Below are 13027 nucleotides of genomic sequence, written 5' to 3' on the forward strand. Positions count from 1 at the left end.
TGTAGCATGAAAGTAGCCATGGACAATACATCAATGGATGGGCATGGCTGTGTTCCACTAAAATGTTATTTATAAGAACAGGCAGCAGTCAGATTTAGCCTATGGGCCACAGCTGGCCAATCCACAAGTTAGCATTGTCTGGTTAAAAAAAGAACAGGTATGTAGGCAAATAAGAAAATGAACCCTCTGGTTGAAAAGGGGTATTTTAAAAAAATGTCAAAAGGATAGACAAAAGAGGAAAACAGGGAAAACATCACTGGATCCTAACGAACATATATAAATGTAAGGAACAGCTATACAAAGAGCTATAACAATATCCAAGCCTAAAGAAGGGTACAAGACCACTCCTTACCCCAGTACAGCCCCATAAAAAAGGCACCCACATCAAAAACAGAAGAACCAAGATGGCTTGATTCCGGTGTTAGAAGGATTATCCAATGGTGCAACTTCCAACCATAGAGGAGTTGTCAACAATCTAGTGCAATGGAAGAAATACATGCTAGGGGGTGAGAAGTCCTCGAGTCTAGACCCAGGGTAGGAACAGGGGAGGATTTCCCAGGCTCTGATCCTAGGCTTCAGTGTGTATAAATTAAAGGGTTACTTGAATCTCTAGTTTCTCCCATTTCATAGAGGCATTAGTCCTATGGTTTAATCTAATCCTTCAAGGATCCTATGTGAGAGAAATAATACATAAATTAGGATGACCTTCCGTTTACAGACAGCAACTCAAGTAATGACATAGGTTCATTTTGATAAAACAAGAGCCCACTTTGTTTCATTTCGTTCCCAAACTTACCGCCTGTTTGCACCAGGAACAGCTGATAGCCACAATCTCTTTACTGTGGAAGGAGAACTTTTGCTGGAAGCCCTGGGAGGTTAGGACAAGAGATAGAGAATTTAAAACCACTTCAATCACGGCACGCATTTGCCCTCCTGAAGTCCAATGAAGTGAGGAAGACCAGATGTGTCCCCACCACTCAAGGTGACTGGGACTGCCAATGCCACATTCAGCACTTACGTCCCACCCTCTGCCATGTAAGAGTTTCCTACCCCTGAATCATCTGGAGTGTGAGATGAGGCACCAATATTTGCTGTGCCACTAAGTATTCAAGCCAGCCACAAAGAGAGTTGTTTCTTTCCCCCCCCCGAATGAATGTGGTTTGGATAGGGTTTTATTACAAGCAAAAGAAAAGCCACTATTGGGCCACATAGTTCTTTTCAGGCATCCATCTCAGAGCTGCTGTGCAACCTTAACATCTGAGAATGCACAGAGAGAGAAATTAAGAATCAAAGTTAGGACCTAGAAGCAGGGGTGTGGAAGAGTCCGAGGGTGTAGGAGGATTTTCAAACACTTTCACCATCCCCCTTGGGGCTCCAAACAAGCAGCTTTCAATGTTTATTCTTCACCAGCAAGCAGGAAAGAGATTAATGGAATGGCAAACACAATCCTTTTAAATGAACAAACAATTACTTTTCAATCAAGAATGGAAGAGGCGCTTTTTGGCTGTTGCTATCCTTAAAGAATTATCAGAGAGAAGTAAGTACGCAGTAATGCTCAAAGAATTTCGTTTAGCCTTCCCAAAGCTCTTCCATTTCTATCTTCCTGTGACATCTATACTCAAATAAAGTAATGCAAAGCAATGACAAAAAAAAAATTGTAAAAGGGATTTTGTAAAGTGATCAAAAGAAAACACAAAGATGTGATAGGCAGGGAAGCTATTAAGACATTGGCTGAAAAGTCTTGCTTTAATGTGTACAGATAATCTTAAGAAAAAAATCAATTTACACATTATTAAAAGAATTCTCAATGGCATTTTGTGCAGTCCCCAGAATTCCTACCAATCTGTAGCATTTTAAATACCATGGAGCATTTTCTCCATTTTGAGCCTCTCCCTCTTCTTGGGCTCCTAAAACACATTCACGTTCTCCACCTGTTTCTCCGGTCCCCTGCACACGATATAGGACCAGGACCGCTTTCAGTCCTCTGTACTCTGTGATTCCTCCTTTAATCCCTTTCTTTTGCCCCAAACTCAAATCTCACTTCCAGAAACATGACTTAACATCAGACTCTCCTGGATTTTGAAAAATCTCTCCTTCAATATCCCTTTCTCAGCAACTTAAGTGATAACAATCATTCCAAGTGCAGAGAAGTGAACACAGCGGGGGGGGGGGGGGGGGGGGGGACCACTCTCCTTCCATAGCTGCTTGCAAGCCTGGCCCTTGGCTGGCATCTAGAAACTTGGACTTCCAGAGGGGTTCCCCATTCCCCCAACAGTTAAGAGTGGCTCACTGCACCTAAAATGTTGGTACAAATGATCTGGTTTATGCTAAACACCTGCTTTCCTTTTGAGACTCTGGGATGTGGATATGTGCCACGCAGAAGGTGCTTATGTAACCAGCCCCCAGTAAAAACTCTGTGCACTGTGCCTCTAATGAGACTGGAGGACAACATTTCACAAGTGTGGTCACAACTCATATGGGAGGAATTAAGCACACCCTGTGTGACTCTGTTAGGAGAGGACTTTCAGAAGCTTGCACCCAGTTTCCTCCAGGTTTTGCCCCATGTGCCTTTTCTTTTGCTGATTTTGCTTTGGATCCTTTCATTGTGATAAATCAGAGCTGTAATACACACTGAGTCCTAGGAGTAATCCTAATGAATCTTCGACACAGGTGGTCTTACGGACCATAACACACTCACCTCTCCCCAAATAATGCCTCTTTCTGTCAATGATACTATCATTTTCCCCCAGGAAATGACACACTGTAAAACACATGTGGACTGAATTATGAGGACAGGTGTGGTGTTCAGTGCTGTGTGGCCACCAACAACCCACACAGCCCCCAGCACGGAGACTTAGAACGGCCAGACAGAAACAGCTTACAGAGAGGACACCGAGTCCGGGGGCCAAAGGGATTCAGTGGGATAGAATTCCATTCAATAGGAGTCAATGTGATATATGATGGCACCAAATCTGAAGGAATGAATTCACATGGGAGGTGTCTGCCAAGTTCCTCATCATCTCTCAAGGCACTCTTGATGGACTGGGCCAAAGAGAGATGAATAAAACTTCTCTTTAGAGCCAGTGAAACAACCTGTGACTGCGGGAGGAAGGAAGCTAGCAGCCAAGAGCAAGGCTACTGATGCTGGTGCAGTGCCTGTGCAGGAGCTCCTGAAGCCAGTCTTGGCCATGCAGCTAGGCCCTTCTATCCTGCACCCCGTGTCCAGCAGCCATCAGGCTCCACAGATTGGTCACTCCACATCTGGATGTCTGCTCCATTTTCTAATTTGTTTCTCCTGGGATGGTCTGTTTTCCCCTATATTCTTCACCCTATCCTGGGCATGGCCTCCAGGGAAAATACTGCTTCTTACATATCAGTGGCTGTCTCAAAATACTCAAATAGCGACTTCTTTCCTCAAAATTATAGGATCAACTATTCACACTGGCATCTAGAGCCACCCATAATCTTCCCAATTTTTCGACACCAATCTCCCATGCCTATTATAAATTCCTGTGTTTAGTAGGATGGATTTCGTTATATTTTCAACATGCTTTGTTCATTTCCATGTTTTTGCCCATTTTTTTCTCTGTTCTCTTCAAGCCACCATCTAGAATGCCTACCAATATTTCACATACAGCATCTGAACTTTACTTGCACTACAAAATTCCAAATCTTCTAAGATCACCTGAATTCACTGTGATGGCTCCTCCTGGATTATAAGCCTTTCCACCTGGCCCTCACCTGGCATTGATGAAGTGCCCTAAGTTGCTGGTTATTTTATATGCACATGAATTATCTCTCCAATAGAATTACGAGCTCTTTGAGAGAAGCGCTTATAATATTTCTTGACAGATCTCTACAATCCAGCATAGTTCTTTGAAAATCATAGGCAGGGTATATTTTCTAATGGAAGAAGAAAGTCACTGCTACCACATCATGATCCAATTATGAATTTTATGCTATCCAGGCCTTAAAAACCTAACCCAAACCACCTGAAAATATGCCCCTTACATAATCTTCCTCAACTCCTATAGGCATGGGAAGCATACTGGGATTCTAATTTTCATTTCTTAAATCTGTGACATCGACATGTTGCATGGCTGAAAACCAGTATGGTAGAATTGGTGACATAAGAGCAGTAGCCCCAACTAGAAGTCGGACTGTTCTGTGCCAAATGTATAAGTGGACAGAGTCTTAAACACTATTACCCAGCCACCATTCTATCAATTCATACAACAGATGATGGTATATCAAATAGAAGCTTATGGAGAGTCGGCAAAGCTAAGAATAGTTCTTGGCTCTTCTAATTATTGGCCTGGTGATCTCAGGCAAATCACTTAACACTTCCAGTTTCTCCCTTCACCTGAAAATGAGAAACTTCTCCTATACCACAAAATAGTTTTATTTATCAAATAAGGCAATTTACCTGAAAGATCTTTATAACACAGTAAGTATAAATGAAAGAATATTTTTATTGCGAAGATCCATCAACAGGAACCTCTCCCACCACCTTGCTGATGAAGTCCCCCAGTAACTAAAAGGACTAGTAATACTCTATTTGATGGTACAGAGCACGCGTATTAGCCCAGCCCTCTACTGCATATTGGCCTTCTGGCTTCAGAGAGAAACAGACACAATCCACTGTAGTCCCAACAGCCAGGACGATACCAGAAACAAACAACTAGGGCTCTGGGCACTCTGCTCATATAGAATTGTAGCGGGGCCCTTGGAAACGAGGTCTGTTCTTTGTTTTGAATGCTAGTCTGACACAGTCACAGCAGCTTCGGCTTCAGGGTTATTGTCTAACATGGAGACATAAATAGAACCACATCAGAGCCTTCATGCACCAAGTTCCCACAGACCACCTGTGATGGGGAGGTTTTGGCCGGGATCTCAGCACAGCAAAAAGAGCCAGATTCCTAATTACCCATTTTAAAATGCTGGCCCAAATCTAATATTATGGTACTGACAGATGCCCCTACTGAATTTCAACTGACTAGGATTTTTAAGGACTATTTTGTTCATCACTACCACAAAGGAAAATGGGGATGGGAGGGCCAGATGCTTTAGATCTAACGGGCTTCAGAATTATAAATGCCATGAACCTCTTTTTGGTTGATTTTTTTAATGCAATTAAACCTTTGGAATACAATTTAAACAACATTTATTCTGAGCAGCTAAAACTTTGCTATCTCTTTTTCTTCTGCAATCTAGGGGATATACCCAATGGCAGTCAGTTCCACAGCCTTGGCTTAAACCAGGGGAAAAAAGGGGCTTTATTTGAAATGAACTGAAATTATTTTACTGTTTATGTATTTAACCGAGGGTAAGGGAAACTCCCGACCACCATCTGAGTCCCTGTTTGACTTCATTTGATCCAACAGAATTGTTGATACTTCCCTTGGCTCCAAACTTTTAAACAACAAAAACAAACCAAACCTCCCTGTATCGCTCCCATGTCCAAGATTCACAAAGTATTCCAAAAGGCAAACCCAAGGGAATGATAAGAGTAAGTCAATATTTATCTCAAAACAGAACTTGAAGCATTTTTGCTCAAGTACTTTCTAGAATTTTTGAAAAATAGATATACTTTTACACTTTCTAGATTTAACATCTAAAACGTTCGGAAGTTAGATGCAAGTTCATTATTTCTAGAAAAATAAAATAAAATAAAACTGTTGTAAAGTTGTAAGTTGTAAACTTATCCAATGAGATATGAATACCATGGCGATTTAATACAATAAAAAAGGGAACATTTCCAATCAGGGCAGTACCTCGCTGAAGATCTCAAACTGGTGGTGTGGGTTCAGTGCAACTGCTTTTAACCAGCTTAGGCTCACAAACAACTGTGACAGTTGAGCACCACCAGCTGAAGCTGATAAATAACTAAGACCTTTGAGTGACTCCAGAGTAGACCCACACCAACCTAACTGAAAACATCTTTTTAGCCACTAAAAAAATGGTACTTCTTTGACCTTAGACTGACTCCAGCACGGACCCACAGCAACCTAATCTGACCGATCTAAAAACTTCTTTCTGACTAATAAAAAATGACACTTATTTTAACTATCTACAGACTCACAGAGTAATACTGCCCTCTCCAGAGTGCAACCTTTAATTTTTTTTTAAATATAATTTATTGTCAAGGTGGCTAACATATAGTGTATACAGTGTGCTCTTGGTTTCGGGGGTAGATTTCTGTGATTCATCACTTACATACAACAACCTTTAATTTTCAATTAACAAAACCACCATAAACCAATCCCTTTCCTAGTGCACAGATGTTGTTGACATTTTCCCCCTCAAGGAACTATTCATTCCAGTCTTTCACTGATGTGTGTACCCTTGCCTGACAATGTGAATCAGCAGATGTTAGGCTACTTCTACAATGTGCCTTTTTCCTTGCTCTTCTCAGTGAGAATTTGGTATTGATATATGCACCCTTATGGTTAGTGCAGCTTTATAATAGCCAAGATATGGAAGTAACCTAGGTGTCCATCAATGGATGAATGGATAGAGAACACGTGTGCACGTGCACTATGGAATATTACTCAGCCATAAAAAAGAATGAGAAGTTGCCATTGAGGTAACATGGATAGACTACAGGGTATTATGCTAAGCAAACTACGTCAAACAGAGAATTTCACTGACATGAGGAATCTAAAAAACAAAACAAATGATCAAATGAAAAACAGAAACAGACCCGTCAACAGAGAAGTGGTGGTTGCAAAAGGACAGAGGTGTGGGTGGATGTGCAAAATAGGTCAAGGGGAGTGAAGGTACAGGCTTCTAGTTAGGAAATAAGTCAGTCACAGGAATAAAAGGTACAGCATAGGGAATATAGGCAATGGTTTGTAATAGTGTTGTATGGTAACAGATGGTAGCCACACTTGTGATGAGCACAGCAGATAGACTTGTCCAATCACTATGTTATACGTGAAACTAATATAACCCTGTGTCAACTGTACTCTAATAAGAAAACAAAAAATATAGAATAAAGGGCAACGCTAATATTCTAGCTTATGCAACAACAGTTTATTTACTCATAGAAAATCTAATCTACCTGAACTTCCTAAATCTCCCATGCCGATTTTACTAGTCTTAAGCTAAAATTTTTATGAATATTCAATATTTTCATAATGTAAACCCATGTGGTCATCTAAATTGAATTATAATAAGTGAAGTCTTTATAAATGGAGTTAAAGCAAGCGATGTCTTTATAACTTCTGACAGTGCTGCAAATTAAGAATCTACAGTGACTTTATTATAATTATCTTTGAAGAATCTTAAATTCTTGTCTATCGGGCTTATTATAACAGCATTATTTAAAGGTTCTGAAAATTTATCAATGACCTTATTGTCCATAATATGCTCTCACTCCAGGGTAATCGCTGACTTATACACAGATTAACACTGTATTATTTTTCAATAAAACATTCTGTGTCCTTCCATTCTACTATTGCTAGAATTACAACACATGAATCAGAGTCAGTCTCATTATTCTCATAGTTTCAGCTTTTTCCATCAATTTAACTGAAGGCCCCTGCTATAAACTACAAATCTGGGGTGCCTGGGTGGTTCAGTCGACTAAGCATTTGACTCTTGATTTCACCTCAGGTCATGATCTCTCAGTCATGAGATCAAACCCTGTGTTGGGCTCTGCACTGAGTGCCAAGCTTGCTTGGGTTCTCTCTACCACCCCTCTCTGTCCCTCTGCTGCTCATGCACATGTGTGCTCTCTTTCTCTCTCTCTCTCTCAAATTAAATAAATAAACATTAAAACAAATAAACTACAGATCATAAATTAAATATCCTGTGCAGGAGGGAAGCAAAATTTGGGGCAGTCTTCTTAGCAAAGTTAACAGTTACTATGAACTTGTCAGACTGTCCAAAGAGCTTAAGACTTGATTTCCAGAACTTAATCATTCCAGAGACAGATGACTTTATGGAAGCAGACCGTTTACCTCAGAATACTGTAATTAAGGAATAATTAGAATAATTCTACAAGAATGGGAATTGATTTACATGGTAACTATTTTTAACTGTGATATTTATAGTTCATATTTTTATGACTATCCTGATTCTAGGACAAAAATACTTTATACAAGTACTCAGTGTTATACTCAGTATGTCCAAAACTGCATATAAAATGTTAACCATTGTTTTTATGTTAGTCCTAGAATACGAGGCAAGTTCCTTACATGAAAGTACTTTCCTAATGATACAAGCAGCTAATCATGGTAATGATCATCCATGAAAATTAATTTCATCTGATTGTCCCATAATTGATACACTTACCAATAAAATTATAACACTGATAGTATTCACCACACAGGTTGTTTTATTTGAAAACAACTTTTCCTAAAGATGGGACTGATGTTACTACACTTACCAATACAAATCACTGCAGCTTTTCAGAGAAGCCATATAATCTACAATCCTGCTGACAGTATGACATTCCAGGAAATAAGTGGTTATACTTTTACCCTTAACTAAAAGAGGAAAATGGTCTTCTGCCGGCAGAACTAACTACGCTTTGTTTTTGTGTAAACTTGGGCTATTTTGCTATAATGGCTCTCAGACAGTTGAGAAAGAGACTTATAAAAGTTGCCAAAATTACTCAAATTGTGCCCTCCCCCACCCCGGTTTCATGAATGTATGTCAAAGTACTATTACCATATGCTGTATGCTTAGAGAAAGAAAGGATTCTGCTGTCTAGAAAGAGTCTTGACTTCATTTTAAGGGTTTAACAGTCAATTGATGGATTTTCCAGCTATGCCTCATATATCAACTATTTCTGTAAGATTTTGATTGTTTTTTCTTCTATTACAGCAATTCTGGCATTTCTACTCCACTTAACATGGACTGATATTGTTTTTGTTGTTGTTGTGGTTAAGTTTTCAAACACCATAGAGTGTTACATTACTCTTCCTGGTAGTACTACAAATGGCCTAATTATTTTTCACACCAGCATGCCCAGCCAGGGAGGTATATAGGCACAACGGAAGAACAGATTTCATCTCAAAAGGTCTAGCTGCAGGACCTCACCAGTATGTACCAGCTGGAATGGGAACATGTGTATGGGACTGCATTCTGAAGGTTCAGAATAAAAGGGGCAGGACTTCAAGCTGGATAAAGGAGTCTCTCAATGTGGGAGTGTTCCTCTACAATAGAGCATTTAACACATTATCAGGAACCTCAGAAGATCATGCTACTAACACTTGACAGCATTCTGAAAACTTGAATAAAGAAAGATTCGTGTTAAGTGAAATGGAAATGCCAGAATCACTGTGACAGAGGAAGTGATGAAAATCTCACAGAAGTAGGCACAATAGAGTTGCTATATTAGGTACAGCTAGAAAATCCATTAGTTGACTCTGTTCTGCGAGAGGATGCAAAGGATACTCCTCTCAAAAAAGCAATGAAAAACTGGCAAGAAGGACACCATCATTGGTGAGCAGCTCTTCTCTGGAGGTTATGTCTAAGGGTAGGAAATGGCTAACAGAATGAGTACTCTGACAGCAACTAGAATTATGGAATCTCAAGATGATAGAGACCATGTGGCAGCACTTAACCACTGAAGCAATGGGGGTACAATTACTCCAACACTGAAGTTGCAGCCAAGGGGCTTGACCTACAGAGAGCTATCAAATGGTTAATATAGCATGACCTCTCTAGAGGCAAGATGGATTATCAGATAAAATGGGTATGACTCAACCAATATAATCCAAAGAAATCAAGAATGGAGGATCAAGAGATGGGAGGACAAATGCTCCCATAATGAGTCATAATCTTTTGCCTCATTTCTGGACTCACACCAGTTTTCAAAGGGAAAACTCACTGATTAGAGAGAGCAAGTCCGCAGGAGAAAAATCCTGCAACATCCTAGCAATGGTCTATGGCAACATTTCCCCAGCTTCTAACTAAAAGGATCTATAGACATTTATTTGGGAAGATGTACACTGGGCAGAACTGTCCAAATATTCTAAAGACTACTGGACTAGAGTCCAAGTTGGTATGTGTACCCAACGACCTGGGTATGAAGCAACATCTTGGTGCCCTGTTAGAGTATGGATGTACAAGGCCAATTAAAAAAAAAAATGAAGTCCTGGACCAAGACTGGCTCACAGAGAGTCTACTGGTCCACAAAGCCACCAGAGTTAATTTCCCTGGTCCCTAATTGTGTAATTGGAGTGAACATATCTTGTATATTTGGAGGAACTCCATTTATTGGCTTCCTAGTCTGCTGTGTAAGAGCTAGCACAGAGAGGAAACCCACATGAAACCCCACACCATCCTCTCAGTCATATCTAAGTCAAAACCAATGCCACATTCTCAAAAGTAATAGGTATTAGGTGATATTAAATGATTAATTTTTAAGTTATAATAATGGTATCATATTTACATTTTTTAAAGTTATTATCTCTTTACATGCCACCCTGAAAGACTACAAGAAGCAGTGGTGGTGTTCCCCAAAATATCTCCATTTAGTTCACGCGTGGAGCTCCTACAAAACCAGACATTACATTGGACAATAATGCTGGACTACCAGAAATTCAACCCGGTGTATCTAAATGGAGCGACTGTACCAAATTGGGCATCTTCTGGCCTTGAGTGTATGACATGCAGTCACTAATGTGACAAATGAATTCTTTTCCATCCCTTCTGGAAAGGGAATCAAAAATTGTTTACATTCACTTGATAGAGTTAACAGGGCTTTTAACCCTCTGAATCCTATCCAAATGTAGTACAAAGGGACCTGAACCATTTGAACATTCTGAAGAACACCACTTGATTCACTGTATCGATCACATTATGTCAAAATTAATGAGCAAGAAATGGCAAGTACACCAGAGGGTGCTTAATAAGACAGTAGGTGGGGCTCCTGGGTGACTTAGTCGGTTAAGCATCCGACTTCAGCTCAGGTCATGATCTCATGGTTCATGAGGTTGAGCCCCATGTCAGGTTCTCTGTGCTGACATCTTGGAGCCTGGAACCTGCTTTCGATTCTGTGTCTCCCTCTCTGCGTTTCTGCCCTTCCCCTGCTCACACTGTGTGTGTGTGTGTGTGTGTGTGTGTCTCAAAAATAAATAAACATTAAATTTTTTAAAATAAGACAGAAGGTGGGGAGATAAGCACTATGAGAAATCAGAGATCCCACAAATCAGTGAAGCATCTAGGGTTAGTGGTTAAGAGCATGCTAGAATATCCTATCCAATTTAAAGGAAAGACGATTGCATTTCACAAGTTTGACTACTAGCAGTGAACCACAGCACTCAGTAGGCCTCTGGGTTCTGGAGGCAGCATACTCTACACTGAGGAATACTGTCCTGATCCATTTACTGGATGACATTAAATGCTTCTAGCTTAGAATGGAGCCTAGAGCAGAAAACAACTCTGGACTAGGTGCAGTCTGCAAAGAAAGTAGGCCCTGTCAGTTGGGCCATACAACCAAGAAGACCCCATGCTACTAGAGATATTAGGCAGGAGAGGAGATGCCCTCTGGAGTTTATGGCAAACACCAACAGGAGAATCGCAACACAGATTGGATTATGAAACAAGGTTGTGCAGAAGAGAACCATATATCTCTCAAAAAACCACTCTTCTACTCCTATGCTGTGCTGGAAGAATGCCTGACTACAAATCACCAGGAGGTCGTGACCCGGGCCCTGTCGGATCACTAAGCCATAAGGTTGGGTGGACCCAGCTGCCATCCATCATCACATTTAACTGGGACCATCTGGGATCCAGCATGAGCGGTTTGAAAGAGCACAAGTACAACATATGGGTGGGTAACTCAGACTCTCTACATCATCTCTTATACATCATACCAGGCCTCTTTTTTTTTAAGTTTATTTATTTTGAGAGAGAGAGAGAGTGAGTGAGAAGGGGAGGGGCAGGGAGACAGGGAGACAGAGGATCTCAAGCAGACCCCGGGCTGCCAGCGCAGTGCCCAAAGGAGGTCTCGAACTCATGAACCATGAGATCATGACCTAAGCCAAAACCAAGAGTACGACGCTCAACCGAGCCATCCGGGCACCCCCTTACCCCCCCCATCCCTCTCCCACCCCCACCGCCAAGCCTCTCATCTGACTCACACCTATGGAAATGAGGAAGTCCCTAATGATCATCTGAAAGAGAAAGGAAAAAGCTGAAATTGGTTTGCAGATGGGTCAACTTGGCATATGAGTCCAGGGCAAACATGTACTAGTGCTTCCCTAAAGCCTACTCAGCCCACTCCAGAATGGCCCAGAGAAATGTAAATAGGAAGAAATCCTCCCAATCAACATTACTTCAGGTAGAGCATCTGGTGACCCACTTTGTGTGAAAAGATAGGTAGCCTGATATATGAAACATAATGACTTACAGGCAATGGTGAATGGCTTGGCTAGTTGATCAAAGACTTGGAAGTAAACAGGGAGGTGTGGGGAAGAGGCATATGGATGCACATATGAAAGTAAGTATAAGGAGTGAGGATCCCTATATTACATATTAATGCCCACCAGAGAGCACTCAGTTTGTAAGAACTAAAAACTCAGACATAGTAACTCAGACTGCACACTGTCATGAGCCATCCATGGACTTCTGTCCATGTACCACCATGATACCAGTGATGAATGTTGTTTGGATCCAACATTAAAGGATTCTAAAACTGAGCTGGCTACTGCCCCTGCTGAATGTCTAACCTTCCAGCAAAAGATTCCAAGGCTGAGCATCCAATGTGGCACCATCCCTCAAAGGAGATGGGCTTCAGTCAGCCCAGAAGAAGGGAAAGGTAAGCCCATACCCAGAACATATGTTGATTCTAGTCAAGATAAGTTGCTGCCCCTTCCACAGTGGAAAGGATTCAGTGGGATCAATTTGCCATCAAGCAGCTGTTGACTGGGCTTCGGCTGACACCACCATATAAAGGCTTACAGAGTGTGTGACCCACCAACACTGGATCCTGCATAACATTGTGTCAGACTGGAGAAACTATTTTCCAACAGTGGAGGTGCAGGAGTGTGCATACAGCCATGAAATACAC

The 13027-nt window shown here is 41.1% G+C and overlaps 1 protein-coding gene across 3 annotated transcripts in view; it reads right to left on the reverse strand.

The window, feature by feature from the left end:
* The window catches only part of DGKI (diacylglycerol kinase iota), a 455508-nt gene that overhangs the window by 230634 nt on the left and 211847 nt on the right, over window positions 1–13027 (reverse strand). For all 3 annotated transcript variants that reach the window (XM_047850207.1, XM_047850206.1, XM_047850208.1), the window contains one exon: window positions 797–868. In XM_047850207.1, coding sequence (XP_047706163.1) covers window positions 797–868 — 72 coding nt within the window. The remainder of the gene's footprint in view (window positions 1–796; window positions 869–13027) is intronic.

Source organism: Prionailurus viverrinus, chromosome A2 (genome assembly GCF_022837055.1).
Source record: "Prionailurus viverrinus isolate Anna chromosome A2, UM_Priviv_1.0, whole genome shotgun sequence".
Taxonomy (NCBI): Eukaryota; Metazoa; Chordata; class Mammalia; order Carnivora; family Felidae; genus Prionailurus; species Prionailurus viverrinus.